This window comes from Agelaius phoeniceus, chromosome 2 (genome assembly GCF_051311805.1).
Source record: "Agelaius phoeniceus isolate bAgePho1 chromosome 2, bAgePho1.hap1, whole genome shotgun sequence".
Classification (NCBI taxonomy): domain Eukaryota; kingdom Metazoa; phylum Chordata; class Aves; order Passeriformes; family Icteridae; genus Agelaius; species Agelaius phoeniceus.
In genome coordinates, this window is record NC_135266.1 from 67,968,660 (window position 1) to 67,996,061 (window position 27,402).

The 27,402-nt window shown below is 33.9% G+C and overlaps 1 protein-coding gene across 7 annotated transcripts in view; it reads right to left on the reverse strand.

Annotated features, from left to right (window-relative positions):
- The window catches only part of NBEA (neurobeachin), a 459,156-nt gene that overhangs the window by 227,789 nt on the left and 203,965 nt on the right, over positions 1-27,402 (reverse strand). For all 7 annotated transcript variants that reach the window (XM_077173791.1, XM_077173789.1, XM_077173793.1 and 4 more), the window contains 2 exons: positions 19,834-19,895; positions 7,590-7,654 (listed from right to left, as the gene is read on the reverse strand). In XM_077173791.1, the coding sequence (XP_077029906.1) occupies positions 7,590-7,654; positions 19,834-19,895 (127 nt within the window). The remainder of the gene's footprint in view (positions 1-7,589; positions 7,655-19,833; positions 19,896-27,402) is intronic.

A 27,402-nucleotide genomic window follows, 5' to 3' on the forward strand; every position in this document is an offset into this window, starting at 1 on the left:
GATCTTTCTGTTCAGACAACTGTGGAGTTTTCAGCTGAAGATATGGGAGAAAAACTCTAATAAAATAAGCTGGTACTTCATAATAAGCATGACAAGGCTTAAGTATCTGCAGGAATAAATGGTGGGGTCTCCTTAACCTAAAAATTGAAAAATTTCAGATTCATGGGCAAGACCAGACTGAGAGCAAGTTTCAGGACAGGACTATTCATAAATATGAATTATTTGTCAATACTGTTTGGGAGTAGGTAAGAAGTTATTTTAAATCCATCTATGTAGCTTTCTAGAATTCTGTCCTCAGCAAAGTTACTTTAGAATTCCAGAGTGCTTACAGGTTCAAGGAAGTTGTGAAAAATATGTTCAACCAATCAGAAGCCCCTGTTTTACAGATAATAGAATTTTAAAATTATTGGATTGTGAAATACCACATTCCATGAAGTCATTCAGATAAATAGCCAGTGCCTGGGAGAACTTTCTTAGAATTTTGGAAATAGAGATAGTGATAAGACTATACACAAACTGTATTAGAAACCTGTAAAAAATATAAAATGCTTGCAACACATTTAACTGTGGATTGAGGGGGTTATTTGTACACCTATTAGAACTGAAGGATAAAAATTCTTGTCTCATTAGCCTAACCTGGCTTTGTTATCCTGCAGTCATTGGCTCCTAATAATAATCTCACAGAGAGAGAGAGAGAGAGAGCACTCATAGCTTTTATGCTGCTAGACAAAAGAATTGAGCTTACGTTTTCCAGCCTTTCCTTTATTTGAAACAAACTAAAAAACCCAGATCATTCCAAAACAGCAATTTTCAAAAAAGATTACCAAATGAACATTTGTTATAATTTAGCTAAGGTCTTGCTTCCTCTATTCATTCCTGAAGTTCTGCCAACTCACATGTCCAGGGAAACAGATGTTTCTCTGACTTACTTTCATCATATGCCCGTAGCTTTATTTAAAACAAAAAACAAAACCAAAAAACAGCCTGGAAATGTGCCATGTTTTTATCAAACAGTTGTTTTGACAATTATTACTCTTAATGGCATTCATAAGAAGTGAAACCTATCATTGCACTGGGTATCTGCAATAGGATAGTTCATAAACTAGTCTAACTTGAAGAGTTTGAAGTTCCACAAGATGCAGTACTGCTATGAATCTTTGAAAGCAAATTCCTATAAACTTTGCAAAGTAATGTCTAACACAGAGGTCTCATTTCTTGCAAGACAGAAATGATGAAGAATATCCTAGGGAAAAGTTTGAAATTATAGCATACAAACACTGGCTATTCAACTACAACATAAGCACACTGACAAGAAAAATTTCATGGAGGGTAACTATAATTGTTTCAGAAATGTCTCAGAAGCTGTAATAGATTCAATAAAACTCAGAGATGACTACAAAGAATTTGTTCCACTCCCATAAAGACTTGCTATTTTGCAGAAGAATTTTCTAAATCAAGAGGAATCTGTCTCTTTGTAATAATGACTACCCAGTAAACATGCATGACCAGCAGTTGCAAGTGAGATGGCCTTTATGTCAGGATCAGCCTCCACTTTCAGATATGACCTGACCAAGCAATTCTAGAAGGGGAAAGGATACCTCAAAACCTCTAATAGATCTAAGAACTGTACGTGTACTGACCCCACAAGCACAGAGATGGTTACCATAACAATGTACACTTTGTCTAACACAAACTACTTGTCTGGAGCCAGGACAAGGACAGCTGTAGTAAGGAATACAAGATTATGAACAAGCACATCTAAACAAGGGACACAAGCTCACACTTTAGCTGGAGTAGAAATACAGACATTCAGTGCCCACTTTTACAGAAGTATCTATGACAGGGATCCTCTACTAAAGGAAGATGATATCTAGGATAAATTTCCATAAAACAGCCAGTTAATAAAGGATTCCTCCAATCAAAAGTTACACTTGGTGAAGATGATAATAAAGCAGTAGGATTTGGTTATATCTGTCAAAGACAGAATAATCAAACACCTTTGCTCTTATTTATGGTTTCTAAGCTACTGCTTCCCCAGTATTAATTTCTGACTGTATTTGCATATATTGGATTTTGCACATCAGACTAGAATCCTTTGCATGTGGTAGCCCTGAAATTCATATGGTCTGATGTCCCAATATCTTGCCTTCTTGGATGATTCAGGTCAGGTCCCCATTCTGTCCTGTAATCAAGATCATAATCAAAACAGAAACAAGGAACAGCATCCATTTTGGACCCTACTACTAAATCAGTTCTTTGAGAGCTATTAAGAGACCCAAAATGCAGATGCACATCATAAATCAAATATGGCAAGTGGCACTATAGATATATCTTTTAACATATGCCTGAAGATTTAGGTATTGCAGGGAGTGAATAATGGCTGTGAACTAATTTACCACAAACCAAACATATCAGAATTGCCAAATGGCAACAGAGGATGTCCAAAAGAAAATTTGATGTAGATATCCCATAATTCCAGTTGAGGTAACAAGGAAAGAATATAAGTCTTTATGAGCCTCCTTCCAGGACTGAATCAATAATTCATCAAAATGTAAAGAAACACTGATTTCCAGACTATATAAACACCTTGTTATTTTTTTTCAAAATATTTCAACAAAACAAGGTTTAAAAGAAAATGGCTTCTTGTGAATTTTAAGTATGCTCAGAGGTCCATGTAGGTGGATATGCTAAAATATATATTTTCATGGCTAAAGGTAGAAAGCACACTTAGGTACAGAGATGGAATTACAGGAACAAAGTTTACAATTTTAAATCTGAGATTAAATATAGGCTCACCTTGCCTTAAATTTATATTAGAATTAGACTTCCTCTATTTAAAATGAAGAAATTATGTAAAAAGTAAAGGAAAATATTTAAATGAAAGGAAAAAGATTATCTCTTTAAAGAGGTGAGTGTTGAGAAAGCACAATGGGGGAAGGAAATGGATGATGAGGATAGTAATTCAGCTCTGAAAGATGAACAGATCATGACCTATAAAATCCATCTCTTAGGCAGGATAGATCTCTGAGATACTCTGCTTGTCAAAAATGTTAAGCTAAGGTACAATCAATTAACCACAAACTTTGGACCCTGTTTAAGTAGTAAGTCTTTTATCTATTTAGTTGTCCATCACTTCAGAATGTAGAGTTCTACCTGGTGCATGAATATTGTGGGACCTTTCCAGTGTCAAGATAAATGATGTTCACTGCTACTCCTGTGACAACAAATCTGACTGTTTTATCTTTTTTTTATCACAGAAAGCAAAGAGGTTGGCCATGGATGGTTTACCTTTTGTAAATCCATGTTGATCGTTCACAATTACCTTCTCTTTCAGGCAGCCAGAATTTGTTTTAAAGGGACTTACTACATGGTCTTCCAAGGGCCAGAAAAAAAGATTACAAGCTTTTCCCTGGATTTTGAGGACTATTTTAAAGATGGATGTAACATATGCCTTTCTCCAGTGCTTATAACCTGCCCCAATTTCCTTGACTTCTTGGATCAGTGATCAGCCTTGCAAAGACTTTCACAACCATCAGATGTACCCCTCAGGTATCATGGGCTTGTATGACACAAGCTGTCTCAAGGAATTCTTGACTCAGACCTTATCCACTGTTGGCAGATGTTGGTCCTTTAACTCTTTCATTAAAGGCAGAGCCTTGATAAAATTTAGTGAAGATGGAGGCAAAATAAGGCATTGAGCATCTCAGTCATATCTGTGACTAAATCATCCACCCCATTCAACAACAAGACATTTCCCTACTAGGTCAGGCTACTAATGAAGCTCTTGTTATGCTTGATATCTCTTCCAAGTTTGATTTCCAGCTGACTGCTGGCCTTCCTGACAATATTTCTTATGTGCTCACGCTTCTAAATTCCTCCTTTCCAGCCAGCTTCTAGTTTCACCTCCTGTGTACTCTCCTTTTGCATCAGAGCTCTATAATAATTTCTTTTTCTGGCTGAACCACTTTCTTGCTACATGTACATTTTTCCTGTTCCTGCACTCGGATAGTGCTGTACTTAAAAGTCTGACACCTTTTAGAACTACCTTGAAGGAACACATTTGCCTCCCATGGGATCTGACTGATCTGTTTCCTGAATAGACTAAAATTTGCACTCATTCTGCTACTCTCAATCCTCACTTCCCTCAGGGCCTTGAACACCACTGTTTCATGGCAAGTACAGCCAAAGGTGCCATTAATTAATCACATTCAAAAATAATTCTTGCCTACTGGTGTCATTAATTAATCACATTCAAAAATAATTCTTGCCTACTGGTAAATAACAGATCCTGCTGTGTGTCAGTCTTAGCTGTCTCATCATATTTCAAGAAGTCATCCCCAGCAGTCTTCAGTAATTGTCTTCCCTGCATGCATCCCACCTTGTTGCACTTCCAGAGATTGTCAGGAAGGTTAAAGGCCCTCATGGGCAACTAGGGTTTGTGATTCAGATACTTCAAGGTGTTTAGAGAATGCTTCTTCTTTTCCCTCACTCTGAATGAGTGGCCTGTGACACCACTGTGACTCTTCTCTCATCATGTCCTGCATGCTATCAACCAGACTATCTTCCATCCCACTGAAGAACCTAAAAAATCTGAACTGCTTCTTCACAGAGAAGGCAACATTCCCTCCTTGCTTTCTCTGGCTACCTTTTCCTAGGAAACTGTCTATTGCAGCACTTCTGTCTTGCAGTGCAGGCTGTCCCACCAAATCTTAGTCATTCCTTCCAATGATGTCATAGTTTTGTGATTGCAATTGGAGTAATGTCTACTCCTAGTTGCCCAAGACATATGCATTTGTATACATATTTACTTGAGGTGGGTGCTCTTATCTCTCTTTTTTGTCAGTGAGCAGCCATTTTCTCTTGACCTCATCCATCACTACTTCACTTAAATGTGGGCCATTGTCTCCCTCACATATCATTCCTAAAGGAGTCTTTTCATGTCTCCTTTCACAGCCAACATTGCAGATACATCCAGCTCTAAAATTATGAAGCCTGCTTATGTGTACACCCCAATGTAAATCTGAAATCCTAATTAAGCTGCTGTCAGTGAAGCTCTTGACATGTGTGATACCCTCAACATCACACATTCATAGCAGGGGACTGATTACATAGAAGCATAAAGTTCAAGATCATAACCAGGATGTCACTAAATCTTTCAGGTGTATTACATACCTTGAAAGAATTAATTTAAATCTGTAGTCAGATCTCTTGTTACACTAAAAGCTGTTACAGCAGTCCTATTTTCAGAAACCTGTATCAGTGTTTCTATATTGAACTCTAAAACTACATGTTATTCTGATCTTCCTAAAAAAACATTACGTATACCAAAAAACCCCAGAAACAGTGTAAATCAACCAATTTAAAATGAAAATGCAGCTTGTTAAAGTAACAGGAATATAGTTGTAATTATTTAAACTACACCTATTCTGAAATATTTTGTTTAAGAAATTTCTAATACATTCAAAAATCCTAAAGGCACTTAAATTATTTCAAGAAGAAATAACAAGAGTTGGGTACTCAGAAAATCACCTTATAGCATACATACATTAAAATATACATGTCTAGCTGAAGATATTAAAACTATGTACTTCTGCATTACATTTAAATATTTTCATCCATATTCAAAGGAAAAATCTTTCTCAAAACTTTTGATTTATTTCCCAGGTATCTCAAAATCTTACCCAGAAAGTCCTTCAAAATATTCTTAGACTTCATTTAGCTTTTAATAATTTAAAATTCAATCATTATTGCACAGCGATTATATGCAATTTTACATCCCATTAACCCTGCTTTGTTTTAATTATAAAGATCCTTTGTTAGATTCCTTTAAATGATCCAGTTTATAATTTCAGGTTATCCTAGGGAGCACTTTAATTCAGCTGCACATTCATCAACTGTTTATGTCCTGTTAATTGTTGACAACTGCACAATTGCATTCTCTAGCTATGATTGATGAATTGCATTCACAAGTTTAGCTATTAAGCAGAATAAATATTTATAACAATTTTCAGTTAAAGGATTGTTATCTTTTTCCCCAAAAGGGTAAATTAAAAACAAACAGGCTGATTTCAAAGACGAGCATTTCAGTAACACACACACATACTTATTCTAAAACTCCTTTCTGAGAAAAGTATAGGGAGGAACATGTGCCCAAGGGCAGTTTGATTAGACATTCCTATGACTGGATTTAAGAAATGGTCCTTAAATGATTCTTATTTTTGAAAAGTCATTGTTAGAGGGGATTAGAAGGTCCACTGGTATCTTAAAATCTGACTGCTAAAAATATGTAGATATAGGATTTGCTCAGAATGTTCATTTTATCAATAGTGAGCATAATAATATCTGATCTCAATATCCTGGCTGAGAAAATAGCAAAGGTCCAAATGGTATTGCATATTACTATCTAAGAACATAAGCTAACTATAATTATTTAGTCTGTTGCCAGGTACAATTTCTTGTACAATGCGCAGTACATGACCCGCTCAGGTGAGCCCTATTATGGTGTAAAATCTCATATTTGCCTTTCATAGAAAGAAGAATTTCCAGTGGAGGGACTTATGTTTCCTACTGCTATATAGCACTATAACTTCACTGCGCACAGGGAATCCAGAAGAATTTGCACCAGTCAAACTCTGGGTAGTAACACACTTTTTTTTTCTTTTTAATGCTTATACTCCTATATTTCAATACTCTGATGTTTTCTAAATTTAATTTCAAATAAAGGCATGATTTAACCACCAAAATATCAGCCAGACAAAAAATATCATACAATAAAGAGAAGATTTGATACTTCACTTTAATAACTAAATATCATCAGTGAAAAAAAGAAATTACACATAAAATGACAAGATCTCTTCAACAGGTGTATTGCTATTTCTTTTTTTTAGCTCCACATAACAAAATGCATAGATTCAAATGGATTTAATGTATTGGCTAATACAAATCAGACATTGCCTAAGTGGTTTTCTTTGTCTTGGGTACTCTCTTACCAGAAGGGCCAGAAAGTCTCCCTTTGCTTCCCAGCTTGGTGGCTGGAAATAGTGAGAAACAATGCACAGAGTACAACACATAGAATTAAAATTACTTGAGGATTGATTAAAAAATTTCATAAAAAATTTCAAAATCGAGGAAGTTCATATAAATGCAATGTCATGTGGGGTTTGCAGGACTCAAATTGTCTGTAAATTCTAGATAAAATAATAATGAAATTATAGTACAGAGAAGTATGTCTGTAAAATGAATGCTGTGCTCCTAAAACAGATGGAGAAGCAGATGGTTTTACAGATTGGGCTCCCTGGACTCTCTGGGTAAAACAACCTTGCTGCTCTGGAGAATGGTGGTTCAATTCTCAAATAACCCTAAACTTATACATGGTCCAAGGGAATTCTATTTCCTTCTGTCAATAAACAAAAGTTTCAAAATTTACACACTTATAAATTAAATATTTACTATATAAAGTATCTATACAATAAATCTCTTAATTAACATGGCCTTTTCACAATCTTTTTGGAACAGATGGTGAGGAAGTGTATCACCCAATGGAATAAATGCAAAATTACTACTTGTTCAAAAGCTTTAAAATTCATTACCTTCCTTCATTGATGAGCTCAATAAATGCAAGTCCTGCATTCTTCTGAATAGAATTTTGCCATTCCTAAGAAGATAAAACATAACATGATCAAAACCCAAGGATTTTAAACCACATTTTTGAAGCTGACCCTGGTGACTTCCTAAGGAGATTGAATTTGGGCAGAACTTCTTAATTCCCCCCACACTCCCTCCCTTAAAAGAATGATCTGATCATTTAAAAAACTGTAATTCATTCAGATTTTCAAATAAATTTTAGATGGTCGTGTCTTCTTTTTCACCCTTAAGCAAGCTTTAGTTTCCTTGTCTAGAGAATAAGAAAACACATCTTGTTTCTTCAGTTCATGCAGTCGCCCAATGAACATTAGTGCAACAAAGTACCTTCTTCATATGGCTTCACTACTACACCTTGCACATTTTATTATAAAGGACAGGCAATAATCTGTATAAAATCCATCCTCATGGAGTTCAATTTTTGCTTCCTTCTGATTATAAGTGAAAACAAAACCAGTCTATGATAACAAACTATATTTTTAAATTGATTTACTGTTACCATGGATTTCCAAGATGAAATTTCAAAGTAATCTAAACCACTTAACTGATATTAAATTTAACAGGATTTTACTTCATATACCACTAAGTTAAAGAGAAGTTTCAAAATGCATCACAAATACCTTTTGTCATACAACCCACTGCTTCTATCACATCAAGAATTCTGATACTTGAGATGAAAAAGAGTTGATCTCTCTCTGACAAGTAAAGATTACTTTGTTTTGTGATAATTCCTTAAAAAAATTCTTTAAAAGCAATAATAATTTCCTCTGCATCACAATGAAAAACAAAACAAAGTACATTAGCTGGATTACAGAGAGAGTTCCTAGACTAAGACTACATGTTGTCAATGGGTAGATGGTTAGTTACAGAACTATTCCTTTAATAGATTAATTTACATTTATTTTTTTTTCCAAGAGTAAAAATTCAGGCAGAAATTCACAATTCTTGTTCCATAATATGAGTGAAAAAAGATGGTTTTCCATAGATAAAGGAAATTTTCTCAAAGAAGAGCTGTGAAATCTAGTCACTAATCAGCAAAGTTCTTCTTACTAATTATACAAATTTACAGATATGACCAAGTCATGCATCTTAAAAAAATCCCAACAACAACAATCTAATACTCATGATTGGTTTTATAAAAGACAAGCTACTAAAATACTCAAATAAATGAACATTCTCTTGACCCGTGGCTGAGCAGGTAACTCCTGGTTAGGGAAGACAGTATCAGCACCCAAGCCTGTAGCTTGTGAGCTAGAAAACCACTGTAACAGGTCCTTTCTTCAGTGATGCTTATTTTGTTGTTTTTCATATCTAGTAACTGAAGCTAATGATATCACTTAAATCATCTGTGTAGAGTAGAAAATCACTCTGAGAAGCTAAGAATGAAAGAATTCAATTACCTAAACACAGGCACCTTGAGACATTTTAGGAAACAAAAGTCCTGGGTTAGAGATAGTATTCAAAGTGTAGCATTGTTTTTATCAGAGCCTTTTACTGTACACTATACAAACCACTATCAGCATTTCTTTTGAGATTCTTTTCTGCACCACAGCTGCAATGACTTTGCAGTCAGGAAAGAAGTTGACAAGAGAGAAGAGAAAGGAATAAAGGTTTCCTAAGACAGGTCGAAGAAAGTGTGCTAATTAAATTTTTAAAAGGTAACAGAGGGTCTTCCTGTGTCTGAAAAAGCCCAAGAGATTCTTGCAAGTATTTGCCAGATCTTCCAGCTCAGTCTCCGATTCTGCAGGACATCCAAAATGGCTAACTGGATTTTATGGGAAATATCTTAAATTGCCTAAAAAGTCACTAAGAAGATACCTATGTGGAAGTAACAAAACACTTCTTATATCTCCATAGGTGGAAAATCTGATTGATTTATATGAAGTAATTATTCATGATAAAAATGTTTCATACTTGCTGAACTATCTACCCAAAACTAGTGAAAAACATAATGATGCAGAACCTAGAAAGAAATTAGGATTCATGGTTCATGCATTGTTTCACTACAAAGTAGCTATGACAAGATTTATTTAAGACTCTCAACCCCCCATTAATCCACAAATAATCATTAGGGCCACAATTTTATTTCACATTTAAGCATAATTTAACAAACAGATTCACTATCCAGAGGCATTACCTATATATGTGAAGAGGCACCTGGTTTTCTTTTCTTCCATTTTGTTTTTAAAAGATGCATTGAAAATATTTTTCAATGCCTGCATTAGAGTTGCCTTTGCAATGGCCATTCATGTTATCGTATGTACTTTAAGAACTGGATTGAGATGTGGAGCAATTTTGTTTATATTCTCTCGGATTCCAGAGGAATCTTTCTCAACCCCAAAATGCAAGAAGCTGAAAAACAAACACCAAATGAAATGGATGCAGGGACAGTAGTTGGAAGATTTACGCTACAGCAAAATGGAACCACAGCATAGTCATTTGGTTATTAGCAGCTAAGTGCTTGAATGACTACACTACATCTCACGTGGTTTTGGTGTATCATGAATCTTCTGAGCCTTAGAGCAAGAGCTTGAAGCCTTTTCTGTGCCTCAAAAATGATGGTAGCAATTAGGTGCTGAAATAACAGAAGCCTTTGACAAAATCATGTATGAGACAGCTACTTCTATGCAGGAATGCATGGATCTCTCTTCCCTTGGGGCTCCTGCTTGGTAGGGTTGTGGGGATGACTCAACAAGGTGGAGTGTAGAAGACTCAGGGCTGTCTAACACTGACAGTGTTCAAGAATGATGACACCATTTCTTTGTACTAAAAACAGAACAAAAATTTAGATTTAAACTTTATTGATAAATAAATTTAAAAATTGTCTTCATGCATAATTACCAAACATCATGACTTTAGACATTCAGTTCAATTACTTCCAGTATAACTTTGTTATAAAAAATTTATGTTATGCAAAATTCTATTAAATTCTATTAATAAAAAATGTACTCATTTATTAGGATAATGGAAATTGCCACATTCCTTAACTTCTTCTCCTAATCTATTCTGTCATTGCTTGAAAAGTGTCAATGCATAAAGAATGCCTCAGTACCATCTCCTTGAAAGAAAGTTCAGGCTGAAAGCTGTTATGAAACTGTTCATGCAGAGGACAGGAGATGAATGCCACAGTACAGATATTGCTTGAAATTCAGGGTTTTTTTTTATAAAACACGATGCACATTCATTTACTCTCTGATATCATTACAATTTTTACTTTTGAGTGTATTTTCCAAGTTCTATTTCTTTAAAATTCTTGAATCTCTAGTACACATAAAAAAAAAAAAAAGAAAGAAAAAAAAAAGGACAAAAACAGTTCAGGCATTTTAAATTGATAATGGAAAAATTGCATTGGAAAAAAGTAGTGGAGGGGTCAAAAAGGAAAAACTAGACTCGGCATGTTAAGAACTTCTTCTTAGTTTATATTATATTTCTTTCCAAATAATGCTTTGCTTACAATTTTTAAATTTTTATTCATGATGTCTAGAACATGTCTTTAAAAAATCTTGTGATAATGTAGTATAGTTATTAAAAAAGGAATTTTGATTCTCAGAGTTCTCTCACCCTTTCCACTTTCTGCAAGGAAGTTTAAATTTGTATCAAAAATTTCAAGTTTCTCAAAGGAGTGCAGTTACTGAAATGAAGAGATACCTGGTGTAGTAACCATCCTACAATTCTCCTTGAACTACAGGTGCTACTGTGTCAATCAATTCTATCTTCATTGGACTTCTCTCTTCTCCATGCCTTAAATATATCTGAGGTCAATTTGTTTTTGTCATACTGAACATTTAGTGAATTTTCTAATGTAAGACTGATAACTCAGTTGACACCTCAATTCTTTGATCACTGCAGTGTAGTTAAAACTTATTGAGACAGACGGAATTCTAATATATCAACTTCCTTCTTCCTAGACCCTTGAATATATTTGGTGGAAAATCTTGTATGGAGCTGAACTGGTGCTAGCTTTCACCTGGAGAATGAAATGGAAACTATAAATATGTGTTTGCAATTCACAACATGCATGTAACTTAGCTCGGGTTTGAACTCCATGATGTGGAGTTACCTCCCAAAATCACCAATAACTTCCTATCCAAAAATCACCAATAACTTTCTTTTCTTCATTTAGGAGGAAATATTCAAAAGAAATGTTACATGATGTACAAAATGTTTTGTGGTTTTTATATGGCAGAAAATTGTGTCCATAAAAGCAGGCAAAAGCAGGCAAAAACAGGAAAACTGATTTCAAGACACAGTCTCATAAATTTTTGAGATTATTATACTGTTTTTAAGACCATAGATTTGTCCCTTCCAGTCCTAGAAGAATTTACCTAAAAATATTGGAGTCTGAAAACCTTGCATTATTGTTTGGAATGAGAATCAGATCTAAGAATTCCAGTAACACTGTATACTTCTCTCATACTCACATATATACTGCTGATAAAGGATAAAAAAAAAGTATTTTTGGTCTACTATTTCAATAAATTTGGGATCAATTTTAGGCTTTTGTAATTGGTCATCCATTTTAAAAGTGGCTATTTACCACAATAAGCAAGTTGCAGAATGACTGACAACATCCTTCTGGAAGGAAAATCTGCAAGCATTGGAATGCTCTTGGCCTCTGGCCAAATCCCAGAAAGGAAAAGAATGCAAAACTTTCATAACACTATTTATGCAAATGTGAATTTAATAAAACAATGGTAATAGAAAGTTTTAGATTACAGTTTCACCAGACTACAGCCTCATTTTCCCTCTATTCTATTGACTTTAAATAATATGTTAACTTTTTTCTTTCTTGGTAGCACACAGACCCCATTGCCCTTCTGATCATCTGTGGTAATTGGCCAATTTATCTTGAAAATGGTATCAACATTCCCAGAGGAACATTTCATTGGTATCTTGGAAGAAAAAAAAAAAATGACCCAAAAACTACAATTGCAAAACCATTTACATTATTCAAACAACAATTGAGAAATGGCCAAATTTATTCAGAAAAGTAACCTTCATCATCTTATAGAAATTCTGCATATCTTCTAATACAGACAGAAGAGATGTACTACAGGATACACATATCTCCACAACTTCTAGAGCCTACCTCCCGACTGGAAATTTTTTTTAATTAAGGGACGCTAAAATTATTAGTAACAACATGTATGCTATGTATGGCAATTTATCCTAAACACCAGTCCACTTTTTACTCAACCACTCTTTGATTTTAGAGACAGATAATTAATTTGAACTAATTCTTCCCAAAATAAATGAAAATCAATCAATTAATCAATCTTTGGATGTGCAGAAAAGTGTTCCTCATATTGTCTCCATTATAGTGAACCCCCTGAAAGCTATGGTATATTTATTATTTATGATGAGTTCCAGTAATGAGCTTAGTATCCTTTCTCAACCCTTCAAGAACTACCAACTCACTCTGACTTTCTAGGTATTTCCTCCAAGTCTCAGATCCTTCTCAATTGTGTGTGCAGATTTATTGAGACCTCAGGGGAAGACAACTTGCCACATTAAATACAGAGAGGCTGATTCTTACAATTTCCTTATTCTTGCCATGAATCCAGAAGTTGTTCAGATCAGCATCTCACTTGTGTGTATTCTTTAATATTTTTTGACAAAAGTACTCTGACAAGGACAGGCAAAAGAAAGGGCCTGAAGTCCCTTGATAACTCTGATATAATATAAAAAAGAAAACATCCTGCTTATTACTAAAAGCAAAACACAGAATTCATTTTCTAAATGTATGGGAATCTGTAAGGACACCTCACAGAATGATGAAGAAAGTAAAATCACTCAACAAGTAGGAAAGAATATACTAATGGTTTCCATTTGAAAGTTAGATTATCAGAAGCAGATGATCAAGAGATGAAGACAGATTGGGCTGGAAAACATTCCACGCATGGACAATGCAAGAAAATTCTGATAACTATAATCTTTTGTAAAATAGTTTTCCAGATCATTCACCAGAATTCCTTAAATAAGGTAAGAAATGCCAAGGGTGGGGGAAGGGGGGGAAGTCTAAAAAATAGCCACAAAACACCATCTCCTCAGAAAACCACTTAATTTTAGAGAAAAAAACAACAAACATATAAAGGGAAATTTTTTTTTGTTTCTCCTGCAGCTTGTACTGGGGTTCATTAAGGAAATTACACTAAGTGTGTATAACAACCTATTTGTGTATAGGCCATGTGGTGGAATATGAAATCAACATTAGAACCTAAGTATGTGTTTAAGCTGTACCATATTTGATACTGCATAAGGAAACAGAAGAAATATCCCCTTCCTCTTGATAGACCTTTATGTAGTCCAAATAGGATGAGAATATTATAGAAAGTACTCGCTTCACCTACAAAAGTTGTGATTATTGAACTTAAATTTGACACTGTGGTAAAATATGAAGATACAAAGCCTCATTTTGGAGCAACATTGCTGAATATTTCATATACACTTCTAGTGCCTTGTCCAGCATATGAAAATCTGTGTGTTTTTTTCATCTATTTTAACTTCTTGTTCTTGTTCTAACTTCTCCCATCAAATGCCAAAATTCCTTTCTTGTATCTTGACTCATACAGAAGCAGCCTGTGTTTCCTAGAGTGCCAGCCATCGATCTGCAACCTGCTATAAGCTGTTGGTATCGTGGCTACCTTAGAAGCATAATCAGTTAAAAATAACTTTTTTACTCAGAGTTAATTTTTAGTTTGATGTAGCTGTTTCCACCATTGCATATTCTGATGAAAGGGATCAGCAGCAATATGGAGCTAGACATGGAGAAGTTACAATACATCTGCAAGTGTGATCTTGGCCAGAGAGAATCCTAAACTGACCACTAAAACTGTAGCCTAAGAGTGTGTTTCCGTTAGATGCAGAGATCTGAATTTACAGCTTGCTGCCATGAAAACACAAGTTGTGTTTTCTCTTTTCTCCTCTGTGCCCCCAATTTTTCAATCCTGACTCTTTTTCTTTAAGTAGCTCTGGTGGCTTTTGAACAAGGCTCTTAGCTAAAGAGCCACTAAACCAGGGAACAAATGTCTGAGCAGTTTTCATATGTGTTTGTGAGTTAGTCTGGCAAATATCACCACCGGTATGAAAGTGGGGTTAGCAGAGAAGAAGCTGCAGGATGGAAGTAGTGTAGGAGATAGAGAACTTTGCTAGGATAAATATTTTAAAGATATACTGGAAAAAAGGATTATTGAAACAATAAGTTTCTGTATGTTTGCACGTGTGTTTCTATGCATCATTCCCCTCGATAAAACCGAATTTTAATTCAGACTTTTTCAGTCATATTATATGCAGATTTGTCTCCTATTTGCAATAGTTTGAGAACAGAGACAGTGGATAATGCCACAGAATAAATGCAAAAACACAAGCAAAGGTAAAACACCCAACTTGTTTTGTGATCAAGAAAAGAGAGATTAAAAAATTATATCCTCATAGGAATTTGCTTAATCAACCCTAATTTCATCATTGAAGTTATATCAAACTTAATTTCCTAAGTAGATTAAGTGACAGGTTTTTTTTTTTCCTTAGATTAAGGGAAGCAGTTATTATTTAACTTATCTTCAGCCTTTCCTATTGTGGTTGGTGTCAAAAAGACAATAGCAAGCACCTGTGTAACTGTTCTACTATCACAGTTATTCTGAAAGGGCAATCACTTATTTAACAAAAATTATAGACTATGAGAACTCTAGGAATACCTCTGGAAGGAGATCAAGAACTACAATTAAAGTTGAATCTAATACTGGCAACAAGAGTAAACAGACAAGAAATATTACAAAAAAGGAAAATCTATAATGAAAAGTAAAAGGTTTTTGCACAGCAGAGCTGGACAATTCCTCCTTAAACTCTTATAGAAAGCCTTGAATACAGTATGTTTGGTGTCACAAGTTGTGCATTGTGCTTCTACTATATGAATTGTACATTTCAAGGCATCTTCTGGTCAGCTGCAGGGAACAGAAAAAGGGATTTTTTCTGTTTTTATTTTGGTTTTTTAAATTTTATTTTTCCTTGGTTTCTGTGTTGGTCAATTGCCAGTTACTGAAGAGCTATCCCATACTTTGAGGCAGAATGTTCATCTAGATGTGCTGGTGTCTTCTGAAATCCCTGCAGTGCCTGGTTGATGGGTCTTTATTCTCAGAGATAAAACAACCATCAAATTTCCTCTCTGAGGATTCCCTTTGAATTTACACCAGCCAGGCACATCTTTGGGGTATTTTTTGTTCATTTGTTTTTACACCTCTCCTTGGAGTGTGATTAATTTCTTGATATTGTTCCAAATTTTTTCAGCCACTTAGGACAATGCAGCATTTGCCCTCATAATAATTATATTTTCAAACAGATTGAGTAACAAGATGTCTTAAGTAATAAAGCAGTATTTTCTTTTTAGGAAAATTAATTTCCCTTGTAAATAGGTAAGATACAGAAAAATACAAGTGGCATGAGATAAAACTCCTCTGGGACACAACTACTCAATTTTTTCAGAAGCTGTCTCCCCAAAGAGAAGAATCTGCAAAGGATCTGGAAGCAATTAGAAACTATTGTAGTGTTTTGGTTAGGGAAAAAAAAAAGAAAAAAGAATATGAAAAAAAGTAATTGAAATCTAAATCTGATGTAAGAAGGAACTACAGTGCAAAAATTGATGCATTTTTCTAATACTGCATGGTTTATTGAAGAAATCTGCCATTCCAACAGCAACACAGCTGTGACATGCTCAACTAGGCTGAGGGAACAAAGACCAGCTAATCAAGCACAGATATTGTCAAACATAACACATTTTCATCCATTTTATGTAGAAATAGACTAAATCCAAATAAAAAGGCATATCATAGGAAAAGTGAAAATCATTATATATTTATTATCAATTATTTAGAAAAATTTTTTCAAGTGCTCGGAGGTGTGATTATGGTTTATATAAATAAAGAGAATAAAGCTTCAATTTAACCTAAATTTTAATCTAGTGCAGGAGGTGTTACTAGGAAAAAGATATAATACAAGTTTTATCTTCCAGTATAAGAAAGATTCTGAAAACACAGACTAGTGCTTTTTGTTCTTTCCCAAACCTACAAATGAAGTACCATCCATATAGGAGTTCCTTTAAAACTTAAAATGTATTTTTCACAGAAACTCCAAATTCCTTTGGGGGAAAGGCTTGATTGCATATTCCTCAGAGCCTAAAAGGCTGCCCATATGAACTGAATTATCCATGACATGTACCTTCAGACATTTGTAATGTGATATTTCATGTAAATTTAGACCATACCTTGGATGTGAGCCGCTGGCAATGTTGATTTTATTCAGGAGCTCAGATAAGAAAAAAAATTCTGACATCCTTGCTAATCTGTAGTCGTTAACATGGAATTTCCAACATAAAAAGCATAAAAGCATCTAATTTGCTGTAGCAAATGAAAGGAAAACAAACTTTGCACTTCCCTTTCCTTTTCAATGTCTAAAGTTACTCTGTTCTGTGCAAACAAAATTGTACTTTTCAAAGGTTTTTATTATCGCCATCTATCTTTTGAGTGACACTTTTCAAACTTCCCCACATAATCTGTAAAATGTCATTCAATTTGAATATGAAGGACTTACCCATGTTAGAAAGAAAAGCCCTATTTACACTGGGATTATTAAAAACCCACAAACTATATACTTGATGAAGTCTTTCTAGTTCACATTGCTTAATTTGTCATAAGGAAAAACGGGTAGCGCTTCTTCTTCTCTATATAGATAAGTTATCCTCACTTGCTGTGGACAACATCTCCTATGATCCTAAGTTCTGCTAACATTAGGCTGGATTATGATATTTGGCTGTCATTTTCTTCTAACCATTTTATGTATTACTATTTTCATAGCATTTATCTCACGTTTTCTTCCGACAGACAGTTTTAAAATGTAAATTAAAAAAAAACAAATACAAACTTCCCTGTAGAAGAATAGAAGTACAGAGTGTTTTGTTTGCACCTATAGGATAAACCACTATATTCTGTGGAAATGCTACTGTTCAGAAGAATATTCCAGAGGTCAGAAAGGTGAGGGGAGGAGGCTGCAATTTGCACTACTACAGCCCCCTGTTGACAGTTCCTGTAGAAACAATTACCATGACTTCCCCAACAAATACTACAGCATTAACTCCTGAAGTACTTCTTAATAAATGGACATCCAAAGATAAAATCCTCCTTATTTAGAAGACAAGGAAACAACCCTGAAGTATCAGATGGGGTATAAAAATGAAAAGCTTGCAATTTCCTCAAGTAATTAGGTAGATGGAAAAGAGTTCTTCCAAGCAAACACTGAAGAAAATAAATAAACATTTGAAGCTTCAAAATTATTAGGCGCTTCCCATTAGTCCAGGTATAAAGTGAACCTTATTTTTAAAATACTTTGAAATAAAACCCAGCATATATAGGAGTCATAAAAATAACAAATTGATTTTTGCTGCATTTGTTACGTAGCTTTACTGAGATGTCTAAAGAAAGAGCAGTGCAGAAAGAGCTTAAATTTCTCTCTCTTCCTTTCAATCAATATTTGAGGCAAAGTTTCATCTCTAGGGCCCTTAATGGCAGGAATTCCTGGAGCCAGCAAATGAGTAATGTTAAACCTATGATTAGATGATGAGGCCATCAAAGACACTAGACCCTAATGCTACATTCCACTTTATTCCTGAGAACTGCAGTAAAACCAAAGGCTAGGGAAGAAAGGACTGTAAGTTATTCTTTCCCTTGAAAAAATGTTTCAAGAGCTGCTAAAAATAAAAGAAAAAAGTTGTATGACATGAACATTGAGCTCAAAAGCTTTAATGGATCTTTTGGAATTTTCTTGGAACCCAAGACTTCACCATTAGGTAACAAATTTTTCAAGTGCCCTGCTAGAGAAGGTTTGAAGTTGAAATCCCACCGAGGATTCCTGCCAGGGATGTATTTTTCTTTTATGTTTCCCTAACTGATATCCCTCTAAAAGAGGAAGAAAAGAAAGGAAGAGGAAAAAAAATACAAAGGAAAACAAGATTTAATGATTTCCTTATGACACAAGCTTGAAGAAATGCAACCTACAGACAGGCAAGGTAAGTTGGAATACTTGCCCCCAAATCTACTTGTAAATGTTTATTATTTTCAGATAAATTTCCCAAAAGTAGATTTTCATTTCAATTGTCCCTAGAAATGCCTTTGTTTACAGTTTATTTTTTGTATATGCTGTCAATATGAAGTCGTGAATGCTTAAGAAAAGCTACAATATTCTTTGATAATTATATAATAAGTTAACCTGGGCATTTTATATACAAACTTATTTTGAGTTGAACTGGTATTATAGTTTTATGAGGAATGTTGAACGAAATGAAATGTTGTTAGAAGTTTTTAGAGAAGTATAAAAACTTACAGAGTTATTTGGATCTGTTGGGAAATTCTAATTTTCTTACATTCTACAAAGTGAACAAAGTTCTAAAGTGTTTGCTGATTACTTCTTACTGGCACTTTAAATTAAAAGGGTATATACACAATATTAGCCATTAACATTTCTAGCAAAACAAATAATATGGAAAGTGAGATATAAATAATCCAAATAGTATGAGAAACTGGTTTAGCTTTCAATATTTTATTTTTGAAAGCATTTCACAACATTAATTAATTTGGATTTCTGAGGAACTCATTACTGCTGTGTTAAAACCCCAATAATCAATGACAGAATTTTTATATAGAAATGTTCTGCTTCTGCCAGTTCTTGAGGACTACTTAATTCATGTTCCTCTGCTTTTTATATAGTGACACCTATGTAAAATATTCAATGTTATGCTATGTATATCAAAAGTAATAAAGTCAGCACAAAGTAATGTTTTAAAAAAATCACTAATTAAAAGAGAAATTCCAACATAAAATTATGACCACAGTATCCTACTTACATATTCTAAATAAGAACAGGCTTGCAGGAGAGCTCATACACAGAGAAAATGCATAATGTACATCCATACCTTTTTAGAACATAAATGCAAATATACCTTGTATACCCTGTGAATATAGAAAAACTACAGAATTCATCTCTAAAAAAAAAAAAATCTACAATTTATGTATTACCAGAAGAAATTAACTTGTTTTTTTTTTTTTTTGTAATGAAATGGAAGAATGAAACAAACTGCCAGATACAATTCATTGGCTGACAGTGATTACACAAGGAAATGAATCCAATCAAAACCAGAGAATATCTTACCTGTGAACAAAGCAGCATAACCAGTTCAACCACTGAAGTACTTGACTTCATACAAACAAGACCTGCAATAAACAGTCAAAAATTAGTTTAAAAGATGGTGGTATTTTGATATTATCGCTCCATCATTCCAAAAATCCATAAAATATATAAATGTATATTTTTTATAACTCAGAATAAAAGAAGTTTCAAGCACAATTAACTGAGACTTTCAGTTTCAAGAATATTTAAATGTTCATAAAAATCACCTGGAATAATCTAGACCAGTTCAGGACAGAATGTCTTCTAATTATTTTTGGCATTTAGCATAGTTATTTAAATAAATAAATCAATAAATATTGGGATAATCTGAAGCAATTTAATGTATGATAAACATAAGTTAACAGCTTTTGAATAATAAATAATGTATACCCATAAGAATAAACCGATCCGTTAATAACAGGTAAAGAATATAGCCTCTGCTTAGACATTATTTTAATTTTTATCTGGTAATTGATTATGCTGAAATTGAAAGCTTGAGTATTAACGAATAAGGCGTTCATGAGAAATCATATTTTTATTAAAATCAAATCCCATAATTTTTAGGGCATGTTTCTTAGAACAAACCTTGGATTATGTAGTCTAACTGTTACTCATTGTTCTGTATTTCATGTAAATAATAAATATCTAGTAACATTGTCGCTATTGCAAATACTGGTTTGTAGCTTTGGAAATGTAAATTTACTGTCTGAGAGAAGGATGCCATATCTAAGTATTTTAAAGATGAATTGTAAGGACATTTGCAGGAAATTTCATTTCTACTGTTAATTTTGCATGTGCTAGCTTCTGGTATCTAAAACCATATAGACATTGATATGATGCTTTAGGGCATGGAAACACATTGACTATGTTATAAAAATGATAAATTTACAAATAAGCTTAAAAGTAAGGGCTAAATAGGTGGCTGGAAGGCAAGCTGATGTGATTTAAGAAGGTTTTTACAAACAGTGATTAGAGACAAAAGCACTCCTACACGATAGCATGTATATTTGTTTGGGGTAGTGGATAAATACCCTTTTGTGCCCATTTTGCTAACAACCCCATCCTTATTGTACAGTAACACAGAACAAGCTGTAAGAAGCCACTAGGCTTCCATTCTATCAGATATAGGGGCAGTTAAGGAAATAAGAGGCAGATGTGCAAAGCTCATTTAGGGAGACAATTGCTGTAATTGATCAGCTATTCCCATGCTCAAGTGCTAGAGGATCAGAAAGATTAATGAGATACTTATCACCTGCAGGCTACTTCCACTGTTTGGAAGCTGACAAAGAAAATCCAAACAGAAGACTGAACTCTACGGTTAAGCCAATGCAGGTAGGACAGACACATCAAATATTTCATCATAGATTGTTGTCTGGTTTATTCTGAACTCACCTCTTATTCTGTAAAATTAAAACAAACCAACCAAATAAACAAACCAAAATAAAACCTCTTTCTGTCACACACATCTTTCAAAATCAGACCTCAGGTGTACTAAAACATGACTAAGGCAAAAAAAACTCTTGGAAACCTATCCCCATGCTACAATCTTCTAAATTTGTACATGTTTACTTCTGATTTTACATCAAAAGAACAAATGTATCCAGAATAAGCACCATACACAGTTATGAAAAAGAAACCAACTAAATTACATAAAAGTGATTATGCATCAGCAGTAATATCTTTGTATCTTCACCAGGTTTTCAAAAAGAAATCTTGACATAAAATATATACTTTGAAGAGACATACATAATGAATATTTTCTGGCTTAATTGATTAAATTAGAAGTTCTTAAATTTCAAATACAGTTGGGCATTCTTATGCTACCTGTGCAGCTTCAAACAATATCAAAAAATTTTGGACTGTGGCTAAAGTGGCCCAAAGCTAGAATAAATACTCATGAAAATCATCCAGATAACAAGAATGATCTAGTCCTAATAACACAAAGCTACAGACATGAAAAAACATTATTCCGTTTGAAAGAGTCATAATTGCTTAGATCAAGATTATCTATTTACAATAAGAATATTTATACCCTCTAACTTTTTAATAACATGATAATGATATAGGTCTAAGTGGTCATCTGACCTCAAACTGATGTCCTTTCACTATTCCTCTGGACATTACTTGATAATTTTTATATATCACATCTAATCAACTGCAAGCTTGGATTTAGCATTCCAGCACTGGAAAGGAGATTCAAACTGATTTTGTGAAATTCAGAAAAAGAAAAGGATACAGAACTGACATCTGGTTAGCACATCAGCAGGCCCCTTATTTACCAGCTCTTTAATTGCCTGCTGATGAAATAACCCATTGGTAACAGTCATTAACACCTCTCATAACCACTAGTATTAAAAGAGGCTAGTTTCCAGGTCCAAAAGAAACAAATAATTATCTTAGAGACTGTAGCACTTTTTTCATATGAAAATACAGTGAGAGATAGGAAAGCCTCATTAAAGAAGGTTACGGTGTCAACAATGCTTGTCTCAGTCTACTGAAGAAATTAAGTGTGCAGCTCTCTACTTATGAATAAGCAGAAGTTGGAGTGGCCCAGACAGAAAATGGGGAATCCTGCATACCTTGATGGTCAGTAAGAAGGAAATAGAAACATAAATACTTTCTGTTCACCTTTAAGTACTCATATAATACATTCCTTGAAGTAAAACAGAATATAGAAGTGCAAAACATTCATAGCAGGGCCACCATTTTGTTTTATAAATTTCTTATATATCAGCCCCCTAATCCTACTTCAGGGACTCCTTTCACTCAAACATGAGGGAAAGTGTGTGCCCTCCATTATATGCTCCATTTCCTCCATCCTAGCTGCCAAGGGCTCTATTGTGCTTCTTCCCATTTTCGCTTCTTCCTGATTGAGCAGTTAAGATTTGAAATAAATAACGATTTTTTTTTTCTATTACACAAAACACAATTCATCTTCAAAATCTACTGTCAGAGTTGTCGTGCAGTCAATAGTAGAGAGTGATAAAAAAAGATCAGACCTAATGGAGGACAGATCTATTTCTGCCTATTAGGAAAAACTGTCAGAATGCAATCTCTGGTTGCATTATGAAGATCCCACATCATCAAAAGCTGCAGGAGCAAGTTTAGGAAGAACCCCAATCCCTTTCCTATTTAACCTTTCCTTCATAAAAAAAGATAATCTTATTACTTTTTCAGTTTCTAGATTTGTACCCTCCTCTCTTCTAGGAGTCGAAATCGTGTGAATTGACTCATTTCTTTTGGCATAGCACAGGAACAAAAAAAAATTTCCCTCAGTGCACAGTCTATATCCTGACATATAAAAATTAAAAGAGGGGTAGAAAAGTTTTCCTCCTATTTTTCAGACAGTACTGAAGACATAAGCTGGTTGAGGTCTCTTCACAAAACTAAAAATAGGATTTGTAGTATGAATCAGAATAAATATCAATTTTCCAATTGATTTTCTAAGCTTCAAAGTGCTAAAAACTGTATTTTTTCTTCCTCTTTACCATTTTGCAGGATTTGACAGGAGTTTTCAGTGTGTGCAAAATTTTATTAGTTTTAACATAATGAGGAAAAAAAAAGATAACAAGCTTGGAAAAATAATGGCATCTCTGATTGAAAAGAGCACACAAATCTATTTTCAGTTCTCTTCCCCCTCCTCAACTCTAATGAGAAAAAGTATTTGCCACTCAAACTAAAACTGTTGCCTGCATTCTTCAGCAGCAGATAAGTTCTTCCTATACCATCTGTATCAAATGCCATTAAGGAAGCTAATGTAATTACTAAAATACAAGTGGGTATTTCCTGCATACAGCAAGGTTAAAAAGGTCACTGTTGAACTGAATGGAGTGTGTGCTTTTTACATTTGCTGTTCTTCAGTAGTTTTCTTCATGGTCTATTCTCAGTCCATTAAATATAGCCATCAAAATTCAGCAATTTGATGGCAACAATGACCACATATATGGATGCAAAAACTGGAAGCATCAAGTGCATGACCTTGGCTAATCTGGAATAAATGATGTATGCCTGGCAATTATCTTGAAATGCTATGGTTTACTTGACTTCTTTTTCAGTGTTCTTCTGTTGGCCCAAAGATATGCTAATTATTCCTTTTCACTATGACTTATTAATGTCTAAAAAAAGATTAATTTCAACTATACTGTTTTAGTCATGCCTGTGGCATTAATGAAGTCATGGGTTCAAAACTTCCAAGTCACCATGCTGAACTAGTCAGTGTGAATTTACATTTTGAAGAAATATAATGTAGGCTGATAAAATCAATTTTTAAAAAAAAATCCTCATGAAATAAGATCATGGTTTTGAACTTCTTTTTATTATTATTAATACAATGTGTGTATGAGTCTAACTGAATACCACGACAATTTCATCTGGTATTTATCAAGGTTTGCCTGCATTTTCTTTCAATGATTTTACTTTGTGTCAACCTAAACCCTTATTGGAACTGGAATCAATTGTAATACTAGAAAAAACAAAATGTAAATCTTTTTATAGCTCATGTTCAACTTCGAAAAAAAATGCAATTAACAAAACTTTAGAGCTTTTAGAAATCTTTCACTCAGTTATAGCTTCTGCTTATCTGAAAAATCTCAGGTATGGCTAGGTAAAATGTTTGAGAAAGTTGAATCCATTTAACTCAGTTCAGAGAAAAATTGGTCTTTATTACTCCTCTACAGCATGTCATCAAAACTATAGGAGCTTTGTATAGTACAAGACACTTACGGAAAATACACACATGCTATTAAATCCATTATTCTAGTAATGTGAAAAATGAGTAAATTGTACCTAGAAACAAGCAAAAAGACCTAAAATTACACAGAAAAAAAAATAGAGAAAACATTGTAATTCTTTGTAACTTTTTTTTTTGGTAAGGTAAGCTTTTTTCTACTTCCTACTGATATAGTCTTCCATGTACCTTAAACAAAACTGTACTGTTTCAAATTCTTTCAAAATGTTCATAACAATTATGGGTAATTCCTACTGTGATATCTCTTTCCATAATCCTCAGTGATTTCTATGCCATGAGACAGAGTAGGAATTTTCTATCGGTAATTACCACTCACAAATTAGGTTTTCATTTTTTTCCCTTCTACTTTGTTCAGCATTTGTTAGGAAGGGCACAACAAAGTTTCAAGGACATTTCTCCCTGCACACAGAAACTAAAGCATGTTTTGGCTGTGAAACTACTAGGACAAAAGTTATGGTGATGTTTTGGTTGGAAATGTGAGTTTTCCTTACATTTTATTTGCTCATTCTAAGCCTCTTTCTTCAGCAAATTCTGGCACGTGATTTCTTGAAATATATTTCTAAATGCAGTTTATAATAAAGAAATAAAAGGACTCCTTTTTTGACCAAAAAAGTTATTATTTGGATAATTTAAATCTACATTATTCCCTCTCTTCCATACGCTGTCATTCAGAGAAAATTAGATTCAAATTAATGTTTTTCTTGAATTATCAAGTTCCTGGGGAGTTCCCTAAAGACCTGAAAGGAGAGAGTATGGAGAGAAAATAGAAGATTGGTGAAAAATTTGGAAGTAAATGCTAAGTATGCAAAACTTAAATTGAAACACCAGATGTTCTTATTCCAAACCAAGCAATTATTGGGGAGGCAGGGGGAAGCTATGTATTAAACAAATGCAAAGCTTTGCAAGATTACACTCAAAATTGATTTTAGAACCATACATATGTCACATATTTTGTAGGCATTTAAATTACACTAATGGTCCTTATGAAAAGCAAAGGCTGGGAAATATTCAGGATTTGGAAAAAGTCTGCAGATGGAAATCACAGCCATGTTGCAAAATAATTATAACTTTGCTTTTACTAGATGAAAGAAAACACTATTCCAAAGACACAACTCACAAAAATAACAAAGTCAGGGCTATGGATTTAACAATTCCTTCAGCAGCCTTGACTGACATTATTGCCAACTCTAGGGACCATGAAGGATGGCTGTATTAGTACTCCAGACATTCTTTGTACGGGCAAATCTCCTTTACAGAACAGAAGAGTGATACAGAAAAATGCAGTGAATGTGAATTTGACTCTGTGTTTTTTAGTTGATCAAAGCAGTTACAATTCTTAAAGGATTTTTTGGTTATGGTGAAAGATACTGCATTACAAGCAATTGTCTTTTTATCCGGTACTGGAAATCTAGGAAAGGTATCATCCAGGTTATCAAATGGAATACCCTTAAAATTTTATCATAAATCTTTAGAATGGACATCTTAGGAGAAACACCTCAAATAAACAGTGATAGGTCAACAAAATCCCCCAGATTTTAACCTGTCCCAACACAACTTAAATGGGTCAGCCCTTTTAGTCAGATCTGTAAAACAAAACAGACCTTAATATTGGGGCAATATTTAAAAGAGTAAGAATGGTATGTAACAGTTTCTTGAATAATTTTATTAAAGTAAGAAAACCTAAACTTCTTCAACATTGCAGTTACTAAAAAGGAATCTAAATATGGACTGGAAAACATCCAGATGGAATCACAGAATGGCAAAAACCCCTGAGAGTGTACCCACAGAGAGGGGATTTATTACAGCACATAGATGATTTAGTTTTTAAAATTACAGACTTTTGTCCAGTAATCCCAAGAGCTGCAATGATATTGACAAAACTGATGCTAGTGCCACACTACTCTGAAGAGTCCAGCCTTATGCTAACCTGTGGATTTTCGGACAATTTTCATTTAGTGTAATGGGATGCACAAATTCTCCTTCATCAAGTGAAAAAGAGACCACCTAATCTATAAAATAAAATCCACTACCACTGTTCAGTTTAATATACTGCAGAAGATTTTCAAAACTGATTCCATTTTTCATTTAACGTCTGTGGTAAATTTTTATTTGTCCAATGCTCCATTGGAATTTACTTAATATATGCATTTGTATGTCATTCTCTTAAAACAGTTTCTTCAGACAGAACTCTTTCTAAATATCTTCCAAATATTTTCAAGTATTGTGGGATAGTGAAATAATTTGGTTATCCAAATTATTATCCAACTTCTATAACACAACAGGTCTAAAATTTACATCAATCTATCATGCATCAATTGAGAAATTGTTCTAATCAGCATTAACAAAAAAAAAGAGACAAAAATATTCTTTTTATATAAAATAATTCAACACAAATATTAATTATGAGAAAACAATTCCCTATTAAGTTAAGCTTTTTTTTTTAATGGTATGACACATATTTACTAGGATTTTTTTGTAAATTTAATGTATTTCCTCCTCTTCTAGACTACAGGTAAAAACACCCAAATCAATGATCACACTGCACTGCAGTTGATCTAACTAAAATATCTCCAATCTTGAAAAGGTCTGTAAAGTGGAATTATTGCTTTTCTGTCAAAATGTACTTCATTTTCAGGTAGACTTGAGTAAGTTATAAACTTTTTTTTTTCAGCAGAAGCCTGGAAAACACCAATAATTACAGGTTCCAGAAAATCCCAAACACTTATTTATCTAGAAAGAGTCTCAATGAAAAGCAATCCAGATTTTTCCTCCAAAACCAAATCGTCCACTGTGAAAATTCAAAT